We start from the raw sequence: 21,965 nt of genomic DNA, 5'->3' as shown, positions 1-21,965 counted from the left end.
GATTCCATCATATTTTTTGAAAATATGACAAGGGTAAACAAACAGACAAAACAGTACTAATTAAACAAAATAATAATTTAAATGAAACATTAAAAATAGAGACTTTGTAATTAACAGAATATAAATATATATAATGCTGTCATTGGCCTTCCCTGGTGACGCAGTAGTTGAGAGTCCGCCTGCCGATGCAGGGGACACGGGTTCATGCCCCGGTCCAGGAAGATCCCACATGCCATGGAGCGGCTGGGCCCGTGAGCCATGGCCACTGAGCCCGAGCGTCTATATAATGCTGGCATTGTGTAAGGAATGATCAACTCTATTGATTTTGGAGTCTATTTAAAAGAAGTGAGAGAAGAGGTAGCATTTCCATGGGTTTTGATGGTTAAGGGAGATGTGGCATTAATTCTAGAAGTACTAGACCATGTAAGAGCTCAGATCTACACCATGTGTTCAAGGAAATGGGAGTAGTTGACATTGATGTAGTGCGTGTTGGTGGAGTGTATGTATGTGGGGATTGGTGAGAAGGGGACCTAGGAGAGGGCAGAGGTGGGCTGCAAATGACCTTTAACACTGTATTAGAGAGGCTTTATTGGAAAAGGGTTTCAGGTTTTAAATGAGTGTCTCATTTAAGAAAACGTTACTTACAAGTAACAGAAATTGTAATTCAAAGTGGCTTAAATCAGGGGTTCACAATCTTTTTGGTACCAGGGACTGGTTTTGTTGAAGACAATTCTTCCATGGACTGGGGAGGAAGAATGGTTCAGGTGGTAATGTGAGTGATGGGGACCAATGGGGACTGGCAGATGAAGCTTCATTCGCTAACCCACCGCTCACCTCCTACTCTGTGGCCTGATTCCTAACAGGCCATGGACAACTACTGGTCCACAGCCCAGGGGTTGGGGACCCCTGGCTTAAATAATAACATTTATAGTCTCATGTTTACCAAAGTCCAGAAATAAGATGGTCTGGGCTCTGTTCCTCAGTCTTTCTCTTGGTTTTACCTTCTTTCATGTGATGGTTTAATTTTCAGGCCACACGCAAAATGGATGCAGCATTCCACATATGGTATGACAAAATCCAGAGGAAGACATGGTTGCTTCAGAAAACTTCACAAGGGACTTCCCTGGTGGTTCAGTGGTTAAGAAACTGCCTGCCAATGCAGGGGACATGGATTCAATTCCTGGTCTGGGAAGATCCTACATGCTGCGGAGCAACTAAGCCCATGTGCCACAACTGCTGAGCCTGCATGCCACAACTACTGAAGCCTTTGTACCTAGAGCCCATGCTCTCACAATAAGAGAAGCCACCGCAATGAGAAGCCCACGTACTGCAACGAAGAGTAGCCCCCACTCGCCGCAACTAGAGAAAGCCCGTGCAGAGCAACGAAGACGCAACACAGCGAAAAAAATAAAGCATTTAAAAAAAACAAACTTATATATACTACCAAGTGTAAAATAGATAGCTAGTGGGAAGCAGCCGCATAGCACAGGGAGATCAGCTTGGTGCTTTATGATCACCTAGAGGGGTGGATTAGGGAGGGTGGGAGGGATATGCAAGAGGGAAGAGATATGGGGATATATGTATATGTATAGCTGATTCACTTTGTTATAAAGCAGAAACTAACACACAATTGTAAAGCAGTTATACTCCAATAAAGATGTTAAAAAATAAAAAATAAATAAAAATAAATAAAAACTCCACAAGAAGAACTTTACCATAAGCACTTCTCCAGATCACTCCTTTTTTCTCATTGGTTTAAGTCAGATCACATGCTCCATTCTGAACAATTTACTTTCAGTAGGGATTGGGGTGCCAGATTCAATCCTGAAACCTGGGACATAGCCATGCTGATATAAAGAAATGATTGTGGGTAGTTAAGAAGAGATACACAAGCAAAATTCAGTTCTTTTGGTAAGAGGAGAGAGGAGAAAAACAAGTATGAGGGCAATGAATAATAGGCTACCCACATGAACTTACATATTTTCTTTCCACTTATGTATTTTCAAATGTAGATATATGCATTCCCCCAAGCAAGAAAACTGAGTAAACTATCTAGTTATCATATCCAAATATAAGCCTATGATATCAAGGAGTCCTCCCTCTAAGCTATTTCCTACTCATGATACTGCCATGTTTCCAGAAGTTCTCAGGAGACTTCTATGAAAACAGCTGGCCTTATACTGATCAAATAGAAGAAAGAGAATGACACCTCAACATTAAAAAATGACTCAGAAATTGTATTCCTTTTATTATAATAAAATGAATATGTGGTTAATTTCATCCATACTTAACATGTTTGTTTCATTACACAGGTTACTGCAGTGAGTTAATATTATAACCTCAGAATTCCATTAGAGCTTGCACAAGTCTATAAAAGGGTCTTATAAAAAGTATTTTGACAATTCCTTCATCTAAAACAGCCAAGCTAGTACTTGCTGAAGCATCACTTCTGTCTCTGGAACTTTTCTTCTTGGATCTGACCCATGATTAGTTTAACCAAAGTAAGATATCCTGATAAGGCTGAAATGAAAACTCATAGAAGAGTTTAGGATAATCTCCTGCCCAAACTCTGATTCCACTTGCCAAAAATTCCAGGGAACTAACTATGTATTGGCAGATAATTCTTCCAATCAGGGAATCTGCTCCATAAATTAAATACTTCTTTTTAGACAAATAACAGTAGATTTGGAATTCCCAACAGACATCTTTTAAAAAAATTAATAGTAAGATTTATGAACTGATATCAGATTAAGTGAGTTTATTTGAAAGGAAAAGAGATCTCTTATACTATTTTTAACTAGAGAAGTAAGGGGGAAAATAGAAGAAAACAGAATGGATACTCTCTGAGATAAATTATTTTAATATTAATAGGATTTTTTAAAAATTATCATTTGTCTAGGTAGTAGAATATAGACTCCAGCCAGATAATAGCTGAGATTAACTTTGAGGGATATAACTGTGAAGTCACAGTCTAGAACCCTTAAGCTGATTGATCAGCAGTAGAAGCCAGATATACAGGTTGGTTGGTAACAAGAAGTTTGGCGGATCCTAGAAGCCACGTATGCTGGGCGGCAAAATCTGGATCCATGGCTCAGGGAAGGGAAGCCACAGATTCCAGAACCCAGGGGTCTGAAGCCATGGGATCCACAGCCTAGTGAGTAGCAACTTCTAGATCCATAGCCCAGGCAGTAGCCTCTGCTGGACCCACAGCTCAGAGATCCAGTGTGAGTTGACCGGCAAGGACTACAGGGCGTGGAGATCCTTGGATTGTAGCAGAATATCTAGCAGGCACTGGACACCACATGGTACATCTGACACCTGGTGGGCTCCTGACAGCCACTGTAGAGAGAGAAGCCCAGCAGGCAGGTTCTAGGAGAGCAGAGATCAGTGCTGTAGACCAGGTCACTGGGCTGGAAGGAGCCTGGGTAGCGCAGGTAGCCTCCAGGGGAGTGGGAGGAGAAGTTTCCAAAGCAGCAGTTGCAGGACATGTTGACAGGAGATGTGAGTTCAGTTGAGTTACTGTGAGATGTTCTGATATCCTTGGCTTCTCCCAGCCGTGTTTATATATATATATATATATATATATATATATCCTCAGTACACTGGATGTGATGCAGACCCTCCCTGTTCTTGTGCATGTCTTGTCATGAAAACAGTCAATTAACCTAGGCTATAATTATAACTGAACACATTCCGGTGTTTTCTTAACTGCTGTTCAATTATTCTGCTTTATAGAAGCCACTCTGCTTCTCTCTCTCTTTTTGCTCTTTTTTTTTTTTTTTTTTTTTTTTTTTTTTTTTTCAGAAATTAGGTGTGGTTTGCCTTCAAAGACGTTGGTCCTGATGCATAAAGATGGTGCCCTTGCTTCCTCACTGAGATTGACTGACTTTGTGCCTGAGTGTGTAAATTGTGACTCCTAATGGTCATAAGTACCTCCCTCTCAGATATTTATATATGTTTTATGGAGCCTTTACTGTGTGTAAAACATTGCAGATTGTGGGATCATTTAATCCTTGCAACCACATTATGAGATAGGAATTATCACCCATTTAACAACTCAGGTGTGACTACCTCCAAAGCCAGCAGGAAGAGCAATGCTGTGCTGAACCTTAAACTTTCAGCTCCCAGAATCACGTGCACAATGAATACCGAGGTGAGAAAAACATTTCAATGTGATAACATTTGCATTTTGTCAGATGTGCCTACCTATACATTCTTACCTCTTTTATGGAAAACCAAACACAGCCACCAGATTCTTAATGCTTTCGGTTATGTTTTTTAGCATTCAAAGTTACCATGGAGACAGTTATTTCAAGCTCTTCTTCTATTTGTCCTCTCATTTAGCTTATCATCATTAAGCAACTCATATTTGATCCTGCATGGAGTTATTGAATTCCTTTTCCACGTGACACAGAGATTCTTTGGCAAACAATGTAGACTATCACTGAGAATAATTGCTGAAAACTAGTATACCTTGAGTGAGTTGACTACCAATGAAATACATTTGCAACAACTTGAATTTTCATAGTGTGCTAGCCTTTGCCAACTCAGTTGGGAGTGAGAAATGAGACACCTTAGAGAGTGATTCATTTCACTCCCTGCTGAGCTTCTCTTTTGTTCTTTGTTCTAGAAAGACAAAGCAGCAAAAAATGTACCTTCATATTAAGTAGTTAAAATTAACCTTATCACTATAAAAAAATCAATGATAGAAAAGTCTTAGACTTAGAAATGTCTTTTTTCTCACTTATTGTCATATCCAACTTCTGCCTTAAAGCATCTTTTAGAAATTGGAAAGCAAAAACCTATTTATGTAATTTGATTTTTTCTATTTGCTTCCTGGTGATTCTTTTCTCTAATCTTCTACAGCATTTGCTTATCTGGCACCAATGGAATAGTCTGCCCATTGTCTTGCTTGCAAATTTCTACCAGATGTCTTGCTCGCTTCCCCAAATCCTTCTCATCCCTCAAAGCCAAAATCAAATTCCTCATGTCTGACAGGTGTTCATCTCAACTGTTTAAACTCTTCTGCAATAAGTATCTTAGTATCATATTAGCTATGCATTTGGGTGAAACACACACACACACACACACACACACACACACACACACACACACACACACACAGAGGAATTGGAAGAGATGTGTTTTGAAATGGATTGTGCAGACTAAGATTTCAGTCATTTGAACTTGCAGGACTGTCACATACATTGTAAGAGTGGAGTACCCAGAAGTTCCTCAGGATCAACAACAGGGTTTAATTTTCCTTGATCAAGCATCTGGCACACAGTGAGTGCTCCAAATTATTTATGAAATGAAGGAATATATCAAATCATTAACTTTTTATTTTTACATTCATCTAAAATAAGTGCATGCACACTAATTGTCTTTTAAAATTTACCTTTAATACAACATTGAGTATAAATATCTCTTTCATAATTAAATATAATCCCCAAATTAATCATAACCAGCTTAGTGCTTAAGGTGACCCTAGATCTCTGCCCCTCACCTCCAGGCCAAGCAAAGTTACCTTTGCGGCCTTGATCAATCATTCCTTTCTCTGTCCAACAGCTTCATCCCCTTCCATTCTAATGGCTCTGTTTTCTCAGACTTACAGACATAGCTAACCATCTTCAACCCAAAAATCTTACTGTCATTTCCTCCGTGATTATATAACTCTTCTTGTTTTTAAAGACAAAATACTCTAAAGATTTTTGTGATCAGTTTCTCAACTATCTAAATTCTTACTGTCTTTTCAATAACCATGTTGTTTTTCTCTGGTTTAACACTCTTCTGAAATTTCACTGGTATGGTCAGCAGTGACCTTTATGCTGCTAAATGTGGACATTTTGGGGATGATCCTATGCAAATGTTTAACCACATTTATCACAGTTAACTGTGTTCTTGATCTTGAAATATGTTCATCTATGAATTTCTGTGACATCACTCTGCTGATTTTCTATCTAACTTCCACCAAATTCAATTTACCATTAGTTGGCTTCCTGTTTTTTGAGGCTAACTGCTGATCTCACCACTTATTTTCTCTGTAGGGGAGGTAGCTCCCATTCATGACTTGAAATACTGTCCATATTTTGTCATTCAAATGTATATTTCCAGTACACACCTCCTTTTATTAAAATTCTAGACCCAGATATCCAATTACTAGCCATTTCAATTTAGAGATTTTATAAGGCTGTCAAAATTGTATGTGTATAAAATTGAAGTTTTATTCTTCCCTAGGGAGAAAAGAAATATTTTTTTCTCGTCTGAGTAAGCAGTATTTTGAACCACATAGTGGTTTAACTCAGAAACTTTGGAATCCTATTAATATATGCAATCCACTCTAAATATGACCCATTCTATTTTCTAAACTTATCATAAATCTCCCCAGTCCTCTTACTGCCTTCCTTCCAGTATAGGGTTTCTCAACCTTGTCATCATTGACATTTTGAACTGGGTATTACTTTGTTGTGGGGAGTATCCTGTTTATTGTAAGATATTTGGCAGTGTCTCTGGCTCTATCCACTAGATGCCAGAAACACATCACACACAAACACACACACACACACACACACACACACACACACACACAAATTATGCCAATTACCAATGTCTTCAAAACTTGCTTGAGGGCTAAAGCAGTTCTGGTGAAGAACCACTGTTCTAGTTCAAGGTAGTTTCCTTTCTTGGTGGGACTACTGAAAATGTTCAACATTGCCTATTTCATTTTCAAAAAAAAGTGTCTCCTCCAATCTTTTCTCTCTATCTCTGCCTGATCAATCTTCTTAAAACAAAAATCAAGTCCTGTCACTGTCCTGATTAAAACTTCCCCATTGTTTTCTAATACACATATGATAAACACAAATCCTCTACATGGTTTGTAAGGTTGCATGAACATGTCTCTAACCTCATCTTCACACCATACCCTTTCCCTCTCTCCCAAACACACTACCTCTGTTCCATAATTAACATAGCTCAAGCTTTTTCCTACCACAAGGACATGCTGTTTCTTGTGCCCTGAATGTTCTTTCTTCATCTGGATAATTAAGATAATTAAGCCCTTCCTTACTTCCTATCCACCATATCCTAGAATAAATTAGGTTCTCCTGTTATGATAGCTATCAACCCTGTAATTAATTTTATTATTTTTATAACATATTGATTTTTTAGACTGTCTTCTAAGCTAGAGCAGAGGAACCTAAACAAACCAGTCCATGGGAGTCAGTTACCATCTGCCGTGAGACAAATAATGTATGTCAAGTAAATGAGTGCATTGCTTCATTCATTAAGAACTCCTGCATGATTAAAAGATGTTAGCTTAACCAAAACATAGGTCTGATAACACCATTGATTTACCTGGTCTATGACCCTTCTTAAGTGGCACATCTCTGACTGTAATCTCTTGGGAGAGACAAAAAATATACTCTTTGTTGTTCAACAGTGAATCCTCAGCTCAAGAATAATCAAAGTTACATAGTTGTTTCTCAACAAATACTTACTTAATGGATAAATTAGGGAATTGATGGGATTATCATCACCTATCTTCTATCTTATCCTGTCTCTCTCCCTCCAAACTTTTGCTTGATCCACATATCCCTTTGGATGTTTCACAAAAACATTAAACCCAGCAGAGGCTCAACTGCTTTCCTAAGCCATCTCCTGAATTAGAACAACTTCTAATTCTTTTGCACACTATTATAGTTACAGTAACCCATCTATGCAGTTCTTGGGATATATCCATGACCTCCCTTTTCCTCACTTCCTGTATCTGATCTTGGATAAGCATACCTTGCTATTTTTTTAATCTCCAAAAATGGTAAAATCCTTTGTTTTTCTATCTGGCCATAACTCAACTATTTGTCTGTTATTATAGGTGGTCTCCAGAGCCTCTGGTCTTGCCTATCTCAACCCTATTTCCTATGCATTTCTCACAATGTTTTTTTTTTTTTCTAAAGTCTATGTTGGTCTTTTCAAACTCAAATTCAATTTCCTAAGTCTTTAATACAAATCATCTTATGATCTGACCCCCAATTAGTTCATACCTAGTGTCTCTATGCCCTAATTTTATCTTCAAAAGATACTAGATTACTTCCACTTAGCTTAAGACTGAAGGCAAAGAAGTCAGTCAGGCAAGAGAATCTTTTTTCAAGAAGCTCAGCATCAGTGATGAGTCTTGGAAGAGAGAAAATAACAGGCGGGACCAGAGACAGACATAAGCCAGATGACAAGGGGCTCTGGACATTCTTCAAAAGTCCAAAACACTTTGAAAATCAAAAACATCCTTTAGAACTAATTTGGTGGTGAAAGAAGGCATTCTCTGTTCTCTGGATAGAATGACATGATCAAACTAATGGAAAATGTGCATATACTTTTTTCTTCCTCTTCTTAGTGTGGATATACTGTGCCTCAGAAATAAACAAATATGTTTGATTATAGGTTTTTTTCCCAGATACTACCTGGGTTATTATATTACATACAGTTTACACATTCTATTACCATTCTAAAGTCTGAAAAAACTGGATTCCAAAACTCATCTGTCCCCATTGGCTTGGACAAGGGAATGGGGTTCTGTAACAATGAGAAGCCACTGATAAGTTATAAATATGGACATAATTAGATCAAATTTTCCTCCTACAGAGATGACTCTGTCTGCAGTGAGAAGAATGGATTGGAGGGTCACATAAGAGTACAAGTGGGCCCCCGGTTGGGTTCAGACCCTGACAGTGTGATTCAATAGCCCATATTCTTAACTACAGTGCTTGACTGCCTCCCATAAAGATGGTTATTAAAGCTCTACAACATGTGTTAAATGAGAAGGGGGTCTCAGATGGCACCCTGAGAAAACCTTACATTTAAGGAATTGGCAAAGTAAGAGAAGCCTACAAAAGACTGAGAAAGAATAGCCAGTAAAATTTAAAGAAAATTGGGAGTGTAACAAAATCAAGGTGAAAATGCATTATAAATAAACCAAAGCAGTCAAAAGTATCCAATGTTGGAGGGAGGTCAAGTTAGATGGTCCTCCTAGATTTTAATCATGTCACTATCAAATATTATATATCTATATGTGTATTATCATTTTGTTTTGCTTTGTTTTGTAATTTAATATGGAAATGACTACAGTTTCAATAGTACTCAGTACATTGTAGAAGCTAAAAAATAAACCCTTGTAAAACTAAACCATCTTGTCCAACTTTCTCAATATACTAACATGGAATTTGAAAGCTAGAGAGAGTCATTTCAAGTCAATTCAGCAAGCACACATTAGAGCACAAAACACTGTTGTGGGTGGTGAGGATGAGCAGGGGAACAAGAAAGGGCCCTATCCAAAAGAGGTATGCCTTCATCTGATTCTGGAAAATGAGAAGTATGTTAAGAGAAGATAGGTGACTTTAAAATGTGTTACATGCATGTAAACCTAATCACTTTTGTTCTTCTTAAAGATCCCTCAGCTACTATATAAAGCTGAATAGAATCTTATGCCCTTTGCATTTCACATGTTGTGAATTATTTTGAATCTTATGTTTTACATAGGAAATAATAATTCTCTAATTAGAAGTCATTTTAGACTATAATATTTTCCTACTTATACAAATGGATTGTCTTAGCTCTGGTTTTACAGATTGCTTTTTATAAAATCAATGACCAAAGTCATCCAAGTAGTAATTTTTCCAAGTAGTTAAAAAAATGCAACCCCAGTCAGCCAAAAACTCTTTAAAAAATTCAAAGAAAGATGAATGTGTTTGAATTCCATGAAAATTTATTCAATAACAACATTTCTGTCACATTGTAGGAGAACAAGAACATATGAAATAACCTCATGATTTCTTTTATGTGTAACTTCTTTTAATATCTAATGTACAAAACTCTAAGGTGCTTTCCCAAGTTTGACTACTCTGATTGTGTAATGATGACAGAACATGTATCTCTGAGAGAAACTAGGTAGTTGGTGGTCAGTCCATCCTGAAGTGGGGATTGTGGTAAATGAATAAAATAGAAAACAGAATTTCATGTAGAAGCGTGAAGAGGCATTAAGCTGCTTTACAGAAGCCAGGCTTCTAGGCTGGTCTGTATTAAGTTGGCAGGACATCGCTAGTAAGAAAGTAGTTTGCATGGCAGAACCTGGGAAGATAATTCAGGTTTTGGGAATCAGAGGATTGACAATTTAAAGACCGGGAGCCATTTAATTCATAGTGTCTGGAAAAACAGATGATTTCTGGCTGCTGATGGGCTTCTAGCAGCTCTCTTGAGAGTCATTAGAGAGAAACTTTTCTTGGAGGAGACTGGGAGAACAGAGGTCAGTGAGTAGACAAAGTGGCTGAGGTAAGATAGGCCACAGGAAAAGACTGGCTAGACCAGGAATTCTCTAAGAGAAAGGAAGAGAAGTTTCCAACCTAGCAGCTGTAACATGTTATCACTGCCTCTACTTCATTTGTTAACAGTGTCAGAGAAGGTCTGAATGTTCCCTGCTGGCCTAGAGGGCTTATGTGCTCTCAACCTGTGAGTGAGATGTTTTTGACAGCCAACCTCAGTATCTTTCTACACTGCAATTTGCATAAGAACATCTCCTTAGTGCGTTGTCTAATTACAATCAAATAGATTAACACCATGATAAATATGCTTACTTGTATTTTATAGCCAAAAGACAGTTTACAGTATTGCCTTGGACTTGAGATGATTGTTGCATGCTCAAAATAATTGGTCATCATTGCTGGTTTAATTTGTGACTCAAAGCGTCATTTACAGGATGCTGAGATACAGGTCTTTTCTTTCCTCCCTGCTTTTCAGCATTATATTTTATTGCAATTCTTTACTCAATCATTCCCAGTGTGGTGTCCCATATTATAAAGCATGTACTTATGCTCAGTAACAACTGATATGTGTGATATAAATGGTGCATAAAAGACAATGATATCATTGCCTGATCATGATACTCTGTAAGAATCAAATGTTTTATGGAAAAATAATTCTGCTTGGCTCTCCTTACCAGCTGGATGAATATGGAATGCCTCATATAAGTGGACTTAAATTATATTATAAAAGAAGATGGAAATTTTAGCCCAAATACTTTTCAAAAGTAATCTACTATCAAATTTATAGCATGTAAATTTTTAATGGCCCCTTAGGGGCTGTGTTTATAAGCAGTAAAGCAAATACCAAATTATTTTCTTCAAGCACATTGAAAATTGCTGAATAAATAAAAATATTCCAAAGCAATGTTTCAGATAGTCGCATTTCTGTATTATATGAGAGTGGGCATTACATCTAAAGATCCTTGATTAACCTAACTATAGGAATTTGGTGGCTTGAGGGTAGACAGACACTAGTGAAGACCAAGAGTTAAAGGCAGAGATAAGTTGCCCAGGAAAATCACAGTATAAAAGAAACATTAAATAAATAAATAAACAAATAAAGGATTAAGAAAATGCTAAATTAGGTTACACCCAAGCTAAAAAATTATATAAAGAAAATGGATTAAAACATATTTATTTGCATGTTTATGAGTTTTGGGAGGGAATGGAGTATTCTACTGTATACTTTATTGTGTATTTAAAATGTTTAGGAATTGAGAGCATAAATATTTGGTTTTGGGCAAAATGAAAGATATGATGTTTATGGCTCACCAGAGAGTTAGGTCAAGGGAGCCATATGTATTTATTTTTTTGGACATAAGTTACATACATTTATAGTCTAATAATAGGTAATATTTATAGAGTGGTTTCTGTATTCAAGGAACTCTTCTAGTTGCTTCGCATATCTTATCATTTGCTCCTCATTGTAATCTTGTGATATAAATACTATCATCATCTCTATTTTACATTTAAGGAAATTGAATTTTTGAGAGGTTCCACAATATGTACAAGACAAATAGCCAATAACTGTTAGAATCAAGGGATTCAAATATACATAGTGTTTCTTCTTAAACCCAGTTTAAATTTTACTCTCAAAGCAGACAAACTGATGTCCAAGTAAAAAAAATCATTATTATCGAAATGCTTACATATTCTAAGGACTCACTCTGAAGCATGAAAACTCGGAAATTCTCTACGTGGGGAAACCAAAGTGGGGACCCAGACTGAGGCATTTTGAGGATCAAGTGATCTCGTTATCTGGAGGGTTGCCAGGGAGCCCAGGCCCAGGTTGGGATGTCAGTTGGTTAACAGACAGGACAGCACTGATTCCTTTGTCTTATTAATGGGCTTGATCCCTAGCGACTCTGTACCTAATATCAGATGAGCTATCCTAGTTTCAGTTGCATTTTGTGAAGGAGTCACTGCTAATAAACACGTTATGACTTACCAAAGAGGCTTGCTATTCAGGAACCGTGTGCATAACAACAGGCAGGAATTCCTCGGACAGTATCAATTCTACATTGTTTCAGCAGGTTGAAGGCAATGGGCCTTCATTCTCTACTCATATTGGCAAGACTTCAAAGTTCAAGAAGCAATGATAATAACTTATGGTATTCATTTGTTTTGAATTTCAAGACCATTAGTAAGCAATTTTCTGTTTGGCATTCCCAAGAGAATCATGATAGAGATATGACTGGTACTATTACCCCCCAAAAACAGAAGCTGGTGGGCTAATATGTGGAGCTTTTTTTCCATAGTCATGTTTTTCTGACTTCAGTGTCTCTCATCATATGCTACAGTGATTTATAGAGATTTATCCAAAGTAGTATCTCAACTGGTAAGGACCCTTTTAAGGAAGGTTTGAATATTTTTTGCCTGTTTTGCTCTCACCCAACATAGCAATCAGTGAAGGTTTAGGCAAGAAAATATATTAAACTAGTTACAAGTAAACTTTGGAACACACATTTATTTTTCTCCATGTTTGAAAAAGCAGTAGTTGTTTTGCTCATGCTTGAAATAGAGATGTCCTTTGCATACATTTTGAAATCTCAGTAATGCAGACCAAAGCCTATTGTATGCTCTTCCTGCTTGCTAAAAGGAGATAAATATGTTAACCCTAATTGCCAAATATATGATAATCACATCATATATCAAGGGAAATGGGCTCATATGAACAAAGACATCTGAGGCACGATACCTTCCATAAATTCAAAATCTAAACACTCCTACTCTTCATTACATAATTCTCACATATATTCCTCATAACAGCTCTATGAATTAAGTAGCATTATTTTCACTTTTCAGGAAAAAAAAGCATATTGATATGTTAAGTAATGTGTAAGAAATTATTTTAGTAAAAACTTTATAAAGCCAGAAAATGAGACCAAATCTCTCTGTCTTGAGATATTTCATTACCCAAGCCTACCTTCTGTTTGTTAAGCCACAATATAAAGCTAACAAATGCTGAGGACCAAATGCATGACACAGATGAGTTGAAGTTTTATTACTAAGCTCTTGAACACTTAAAAATAGGATTAAAATGGAGAAAAAGAGGATAATACCCTAGGCAAAGTGTTAAACCACATGACAAAAGGTGTTGGGTAGGAAAGTAAAGGCAAGCCATTTTCGAATTCGCGCCACATTCTTGTCTAGAATTTGAAAATGAAAAACTTGCTGGGTAGAATTCCATCTTATGACTTCAATAAAGACAGGCTTGCTGCACAAAGCATTCCTCCCCACATGTCGACAATCGATTAAGAGAACATTTCCACATCACTATCCCAGAATGAAGTTTGTAGCTCCAGAGGATGTGCTAAATGTGGTTTGACTGTTTGTTTTTCTTGCTTTACCTCGTGAAATGATAGACCGTGAAAAATCACCCTAAAATTGTTGAAGCGAAAGCATTTTTCAAATTTGGTTTATAAGCTGGAGAAGATGAACAATCAATGACACCGTTTCACCTTGCAATATCCAATATTCACCCACAGAAAGTGTAGCCCCCTGGAATCAATTTTATGGTCAAGACATTAACCTCTGTGGTCATTTGCCCAGCAGGAAGAGTAAGCTGTTAAAAACACAGAATCAGCCACTATTCACTTCTTTTTATGATTATGAGTGTGATAACAGCTTCCTTTTCAATTACGTGACTGGGATTATTTTTCTGGTAAAGTACCAAAAGGAGTGTGTATTTCAAAAACAAATTTAGTTATTATCTCTTCAGAAATTCCCTGAAATAAGAGAAATAACTCATTACCTGGAGTATGGATTTTGATTAAAAATAATTATTACTAAAAATTACAATATTATCTGGGCCACAAAACTTAGGAAAACTCATGCTGTGTCTCTGCCAACTTCACCATGGAGAAGAGAGGGAAGGAAACACTAATTCTCCCCTCTTCATTTGGAAATTCACAATATGCTTAAGCATAATTAAAAACTCTGAAAGGGGAAGAAAGCAAACCTGATTAACTTGGTTAGTCCAATATTCATGTGTAAATGCAAACACTGTATCTCATCTACTAATATCCCTTAAGAACAGTGTTCCAAGAAATAAACATTGGCAAGTGGGACTTTAGTCATTTGGGATTGATGGGAGTGGAAAGATTTGACTGATTCCATCAGGAAACAAAATAGAGATTCATGGGGAAATCTTACAAATTCTGAAATAGACACGAATGGAACATGGAAGAAAAGAAAATCTCTGGGCAATGTCTAATCCTTTCACTTTATTCCCAAGGCCCACATTCACCCTTAGCAGATTAGGAGCTCCCATACATCAGTGATAACTGCATCCTGTCACTTTAACTGACAGACTTTAGTGTGCCTATATGAATCTTCCAGAAACATCCATTATACAACTTATAACACATTTTGCCAATCAATAGCCTACTTATGTTCTCAACATACAGTTAACTTTCATTAAACTTTTTTTCTAAATAATTATAGGTTTGCAGAAATTTGCAAAAATAGTTCATAGAATCCCTTTAACCCTTACCCTGCTTCCCCGAAAAGTGACATCTTATCCAACTATACTACAGTACCAAAACCAGGAAATTGACATCACTGCAATACCGTTAGCTAGATTACAGATCTCATTCAGTTTTACCAGTTTAAACATGCACTCATTTGCGTATGTATATAGTTCTAAATAGTTATATTTCATGTCTAGATTTCCCGTAACCATGACCACAACCCAGATGAAGAACTGTTTCTTTAATGGTTAACTTTTTAATGTTAGAAAAATAAAAAAGTGTAATGAATCAGAAATATGGGCCTCCATTTTGCTCTTTCATATTTAAGTATGTTATTTAAGTTAATTAAATTCGAAGTTTTTAAAGATGAGTAAAACTGACATTAGTAGTGTAGGGATTGAGGTGATGTGAAGGATGGAATAGGGCAGGAAGTGATAATATTGCACCCCTATGTAATCATCTTTTCCTCCAAATTACAAGCAGATGGAGTACCTCTAGAAAAGAGTACACTAATAAAATAGACTAGATCCTTCTATGATATCATGTAATTTATTTTTTCTCCTTAGTTTCTATAATGAAGAAAAAAATGATGTTTACACTGTTGCAATACATCTATTACTATGTTTTACAGTGAACATTACTGATTTCACATTCTGTTGTCAGATAAAAAAAAAAACAACTCTGAGACTTTGAAATGAGGGACATTGGAATGAATTACCCTGTGGCTGATCTAGTTCATGTTTCAGGGTATTGCCCCTTTTCATTGCTTTTCATCTCTTGTATAATTCTATACACTGTAGAAAATTGATAATAATGCAAATGATTCTTGTCTGTTAAAATAAAAATGGTTTCTGTCTAGTGGGGTTTCATTGATTTTTTTCCTCTGTGTACAGTAACCACTTTGTATCTATCTTTGTAAATTTATTTCAGCATCTCTGACAGCTTATATAAGTGTATTCTTTGAGTTCCCTTTGAACCAGTTGTGGCTTCTTAATGGTGACCCCCTCATTCATTAATGAGTTAAATAAAATATTTAATATGTGTGTTTTACATTTGCATGAGGATCTTCATTTTACTTTTTTGAAAAGTTCTCTCCTAACACTATTATGTTTTACATTGCATCACATTTTAAATATTTTCCTTCTGTTTTTCCCTCCCCGGGCAACATAGAGGAATTTAAACTATTATGGGGGACATTAACAGCTCACCTCTCACATGCCACTATTAACCTACTGTTATCATATAAAATATGGATATGTCAGTAATGTTGGATTATTAGGGATCACAGATCATCAAGTACCATCTCATTTTACATATAAGGAAGATGATACACAAAGAAGTTAAGTGATGAGTGTATGATCAAAATCTATTTTTCTTAAATATAATGTCTCCATTTAATTAATTAATTAATTAATTTATTTATTTATTTATTTATGGCTGCACTGGGTCTTCGTTGCTGTGTGCAGGCTTTCTCTAGCTGCGGAGATCCGAGACTACTCTTCAAGTGGGGTCTACTCTTCATTGCAGTGTGCAGGCTTCTCATTGTGGTGGCTTCTCTCATTGCAGAGCACAGGCTCTAGGCACATGGGCTTCAGTAGTTATGACACACGGGCTCAGTAGTTGTGGCTCATGGGCTTAGTTGCTCCACAGCATGTGAGATCTTCCAGGACCAGGGCTCGAACCCGTGTACCAGCATTGGCAAGCAGATTCTTAAACATTGGGCCACCAAGGATATCTCTAAGATCAAAATCTTGTTAGCAGAAGAATCAGAAATGGAGCCTAACTCCAAATATATTTTTTACTTTATTTTCCTTTATATGGCATCATAAAAAAGAAAATTAAGAGATTTCAGAACTCTAATCTACCTATAGTAATCCTATATATAACCACATTCTTATAAGTTGAAAATTTAGCGTATATTTCACAGGAAAAGAAATATTTATTTAAAACCCAGAGTATTCAAATAATACACCAGAATACACACACTAATGACAGTTTTGATGCCCATGAGATAAATCTCCACAATCTTATTTTTCTCTGTCATTTTCTACTTGCTTGTAAGGATCTACTTCATTGCAAAAATAAGCCTTGATATAAAACATTCTAAGGTTTAATAATTTTTAGTGGATTAATCAAATGGAAGCGTTAAAGGACAAAGGCTACTTTTCTCTTAGTAGATGGCTACTTGTCCTATTATAAGGGGGATCTTAGAACAAGTACAGTTGATCCAGGGGAAAGACCACAGTCCAGTAAGAGAATATTCATATTTGACAACAGTTGATTGTGTAGGAAGGGTTTAATATCATTAGAAGCTTGTGTAGCCTTTGCATGAAAAATTTGATCATGCAGCAGTTTGATGAGTAATCCATATATATAGACTTCTTAGTAAAATATACAAACAATTTATAGAAGAAAGTGTGTTTGTGCAAAATGGCATTATTTTGTTCTTTTTTATTTCTGAGTAATATTCCAATGTATGTATATATCACATCTTCTTTATCCATTCCTTTGTTGATGGATATATGTATAACTGATTCACTTTGCTGTATAGCAGAAACTAACACAACATTGTAAATCAACTATATTCCAATAAAAATTAATTTAAAAAAATAAATAAATAAAGGGAAAGTAGGTTGGGCAGCAGAAACAGAGTCCACAACCTCTAGCTGGCAACCGTTTAGTCCTTAGACCAAAGGCTCCATGTCAGAAGTTTGGCAGGGACTGCAAAATGCAGCAGTTCTTAAGTGACATGCATGTGACAGCCAACACAGGGCATTATTAGAGAGCAGAGGTATATGCAGACAAGGACCAGGGCTAGGGTGAGGACAGTAGAGAGACTGAGGTGCAACACTGAAGGATGCCATCACTTGCACAACCCTGAACTGAGTGTCCCCATAAGAATGAGATGCTCCCAGAAACCAGATTAATGGGATTAGAACAAACATAGCAGGATACTAGGATATCAGAAGATCTCTAAGGGCACAGTTAGGGGAATTCCCAGAGCAGCACTATGTAAGACATGGTGAGAGGTATAATTTCCTGTTGAGTAGCTGGGTAAAATATTTTAAACTTGAACTGTAACTCACATTCTCTTGGATTGCACTGTCTCTCAAGTTATAGACTTCATTCCTAAACTCTGCCCTGTGTGTGTTAGCATTTTATTAGACTGCTATTTGCAACTGAATTAGTCCCCACTCACATAAATAATCACATTTATTTTGCAACCTGAGAAAAACATGAGCCCCCAAATCATTCCTGCATGTTAAATCTTAAGGTTGATCATCGACATCTTGTCAACCCAGACACAAAGCTCAGGTTTTTTCAGTCGTAAGTGTTGTTCTGTCTCTTTTCCTGGACCTGTAGGGTTAGGCAATCACACTTTTAATGATTATGTAATTTCTTACCTCTCATTGTCCACATCTCACAGTTTAATGAAAAAAAGATCTTGCAGTTTTCCTCCCTAAACCCCACATCATATTCCTTCAAGCAACTGTGCCATAGCTTATGCAGCTGGCTCTTCCTAAAGGTCTCTTCACACTCATCCTTCACACCCATGCTTCCCACCAAGATAATGGGAGTAAATTTGTCTCTCTCACTAGATGTGAACTAACTTTTGGAAGACAAAGGTCTTGGTTTTTTCTAAGTTCCCTTGTGCATTTTTCAGAGAAGAACTCTAGGTAAGGTTAAAGTTCAAAACGTATCTAGTGAGCTGAGTTCAGAACAAAGAGCTGATGTTAAAGGGCATTAGACTTAGGGTAGCTGTGAACGAGCAGAGTGAGCTGGAGAGGCAAGTGCCCTATGTCACTCTGAGCTTTTTTGTAACATCTGATAGATCCCAGTCTTCCCTTACACTCTCTGTCACCATCATCCAAGTCAGTCACCCACCTAATGTCAGCTGGTACCTAGAGGGGGGATGTGGAGAAAAACAGAGTGTACATAGGTGATGGAAAATCACTGGAAGAGAGAGGGAGAGATGGGAGGGGGGAGGGTGGGAGAGATAGATAAGACAAGAAAAATGGGAAGTATAGAGAGATATTAGCAGTGATGTGATACTAAGAAAATATTGCATGCAGAAAATGAAGGATGCAGAGTATTCATCTTGCCTGATCCCTGCAATCTTCACACTATACTTTGAAAAGTTTAAATATTGAGGCATTCTAATGTATGTATTTCCTCTCCTACGCTTTGGCTCCTTGTTTCTATTTTTGACCTCTCACCTCAAAGACTCCATTAGAATGGGAAATTCTCCAAGTCATTCCAGAACTAGATCCTCTATGTCACTGGGTATCCCTTCTTTCCATCTTGGGTTGTTCTCAGTTTTAAACGTTCCTCTCTACTCATCACTCCTTGGTGGGCCTGGGGCCTTCCCTTACTTGAAGTTAGAAGCTTCTAGTTCCATTAGGTTTGCTGAATGTGTTCCCAGGACTTTCTCATGGGCCATGCTGGTGTGATCCCTTTGAATTCATTTTCCCAGTGGTTTCTTTAGTCCACATGTTACTCATTCCACATTACTTCAAGAAGAATTCTTGCTCAATGCTAATGGCAATAATTCAGACACATGGGAACTTTTCATCTTACTAATAAAAAATTTAACGGCTTATTTATACAAAAGTCAATGAGTAACTCTGCACCTGGATGACACATTATTAATTATAATAATAATTATGTAATTATAATTATTACATTAAATGTATGTAACAGAAATCTTATTTTACTTTAATTAGTTTAAACCAAAAGGAGACTTTATTGGTCCATATAATCGAAGTGCATGAAAAACTGGCTCAAAGGATGCTGGGAACCAGAGACTCCTGGATCAGCAGGGACCTCTGTGTCCCTCTTCTCTATTTCTTTATTTTCTGTCTCTTGAGCAGATTTATATACACAGGGGACGTGGTTCCCACACCCTTATGCTTAGCCATGATTGTTTTTGAGTATAAGTGAAAAGAGGCCCTCTTTTCTCAAATTCACTTAGAAAAAGCTTGAGGACGAAGGAAGGCAAATTAATAAACATTCATAGCACATGATTGGAGCAAATGGTAATCTTTTTTGTTTGTTTTTGTTTTTGTTTTAGCGGTACGCGGGCCTCTCACTGTTGTGGCCTCTCCCGTTGTGTCGCACAGGCTCCGGACGCGCAGGCTCAGCGGCCATGGCTCATGGGCCCAGCCACTCCGCGGCATGTGGGATCTTCCCGGACCGGCGCACAAACCCGTGTCCCCTGCATCGGCAGGTGGACTCTCAACCACTTCGCCACCAGGGAAGCCCGCAAATGGTAATCTTTGATATTTATTTTCCCACTCATGGAGAGTTATTACTTAGTATGCTATTAAAAAGTTTTAATTGAATTCTGGCCCTACTGAGCTGCTGAGACAAATAACTTGTTCAAATTAAAAGAAACCCAAAGTGTATCCTGTCTCAGATCTGAATAGATCTCCCTCTCTCTCTCTCACATGCACACACACACACTTAATAATCCATTTCCTGTATATTTAAAGACAACCATAATGCCCTTCAACCCATGGTATTTCATATTTTGTCTTTTTCATACCAATATATCCAATTTATACAAATATTTGTTATACTATAACTATTTCATCACCAGAAGTGACATCTTCTGCACAAACTCTAACTCAATACTGTTTTGAAAATGTAAAATCAAAATAATATATGATTGTTGGCACATGGTGTCCTTCTTGAAAACATAATGAGAATATTGACTTAATTATGGGCATACTCAATAATAAAAATCCTACCAGTTTTGTTGGTGGAAGACACACACACTTTTTAGCCCTTAGGCAATGGAGTGCCCAGAAAATTCCCCATGGACCAGGCTTGACACCATTTCCTGAAGAAATCCAAACCCATTCCTAGAAAGAAAGTACTCTGAAGACCTGTAGCCTCAGAGATAGATTATAAATCAAACTTAAAACCAATAAAGAACAATAAGAACATATCAGTTGCAAGAGTGAATGAGTTTATTAGGTCAAACAAAACTGAATTTCCATGTATCTTATAAGAAAATATTTATGTAATTCTGAACCAATTGTTTCAACAAAATTACAGACATGGACTCAATATTTTGGTCATTCATTAATCTCACTGAAAGAACTAGTCTGTCAGCCAGTGCTTGATGCTAGAGAAAGGATGAAGAGCTGATGGAGAGAGGAGTTAGCTAACATTTCTGAAAAAGGCTATGATAGCAGTTTTAAATAGAGACAAACATTTTGCTCACAAGGTCTGGAAACTCAGAAAGTTGACCTACAGAAGGCTGATCTATAGGTTGCCCTATAACAAGAAGATTGAAAGCTCCTAGAAGCCAAGTATGTTGGGTAGTAGAACCTGGATCCAGAGATCAGGGAAGGGAAACCATGAACTCCATAACACAGGGGTCTGAATACACTGGATCCACAGCCCAGTGAGGAGGAACTTCTGGATCCATAACCCAGGGAGTAGGCTTCTAGATCCATAACCCAGGGAGCAGCCTCTGATGGACCCACAGTCCAGAGACCCACGATAAGTTATCTGGAAGGGTCTGCAGAGCATGGAGGTCCTCAGGCGGAGGCAGGACATCAGGCGGGGACTGAACACCACACAGGAGGGCTGTCAGGTGCTGCGGGAGCAGCAGCCAGTGCGTACACAAGGTTGCTGGGGTAGGAAGAGCCACAGGAGGAGCCTGCGTAGCTCAGGTCATCCCCAAGGGAGCGGGAGAAGTTTCCAGAGCAGCAGTTGTAGGACATGGTGACAAGAAATTTGAGTTCAGCTGAGTTACTCTGAGGAGACTCTCTGAGTTTTAACGTCATGATCTGGACTTCAAGTGTATATTACTTTTAGACCTGGATGCATCACTGTCCAGACAGATGTTCCCCCCTCCTTGCTCACTGTTTTATACAAGCATACCTCTCTAGGTTACTGCTTAAATTTAATTTATCACATCATCACATACTTAATTATGCTTTAAGCACTCAGATACACTAAGAAAGAAACTACTCAGTTTCTTTTCCTTGGAATTTGCTATGATTTGATCTTCAGAGTTATAGGTGATAACATTTTCAGATATCCTCCCCTTCTTATCCATGTGTGCAGTGTGTTCTGGTCTTACCAGGTAGAGTTACATAAATTTTCTTTCACTTCCATTAGGGATCAAGAGCAT

General features: G+C 37.4%; 1 protein-coding gene and 1 pseudogene across 1 annotated transcript; both read right to left on the bottom strand.

Annotated features, from left to right (window-relative positions):
• Window positions 1–2,993: 2,993 nt before the first annotated feature.
• Window positions 2,994–3,512, bottom strand: LOC103090577 (keratin-associated protein 13-1-like). Its single transcript, XM_082931084.1, is given in 1 exon segment — window positions 2,994–3,512. A coding segment is annotated over 1 exon segment (495 nt). The 5' UTR covers window positions 3,489–3,512.
• A 14,568-nt stretch (window positions 3,513–18,080) lies between these two features.
• LOC103090310 (keratin-associated protein 13-2-like) lies at window positions 18,081–21,552 on the bottom strand (annotated as a pseudogene).
• Window positions 21,553–21,965: the final 413 nt, after the last annotated feature.

Source organism: Lipotes vexillifer, unplaced genomic scaffold (assembly GCF_000442215.2).
Source record: "Lipotes vexillifer unplaced genomic scaffold, Lipotes_vexillifer_v1.1 scaffold1152, whole genome shotgun sequence".
Taxonomy (NCBI): domain Eukaryota; kingdom Metazoa; phylum Chordata; class Mammalia; order Artiodactyla; family Lipotidae; genus Lipotes; species Lipotes vexillifer.
Note: the sequence above shows the minus strand (reverse complement) of the source record. Positions and strands in the feature narration are given on the sequence as shown.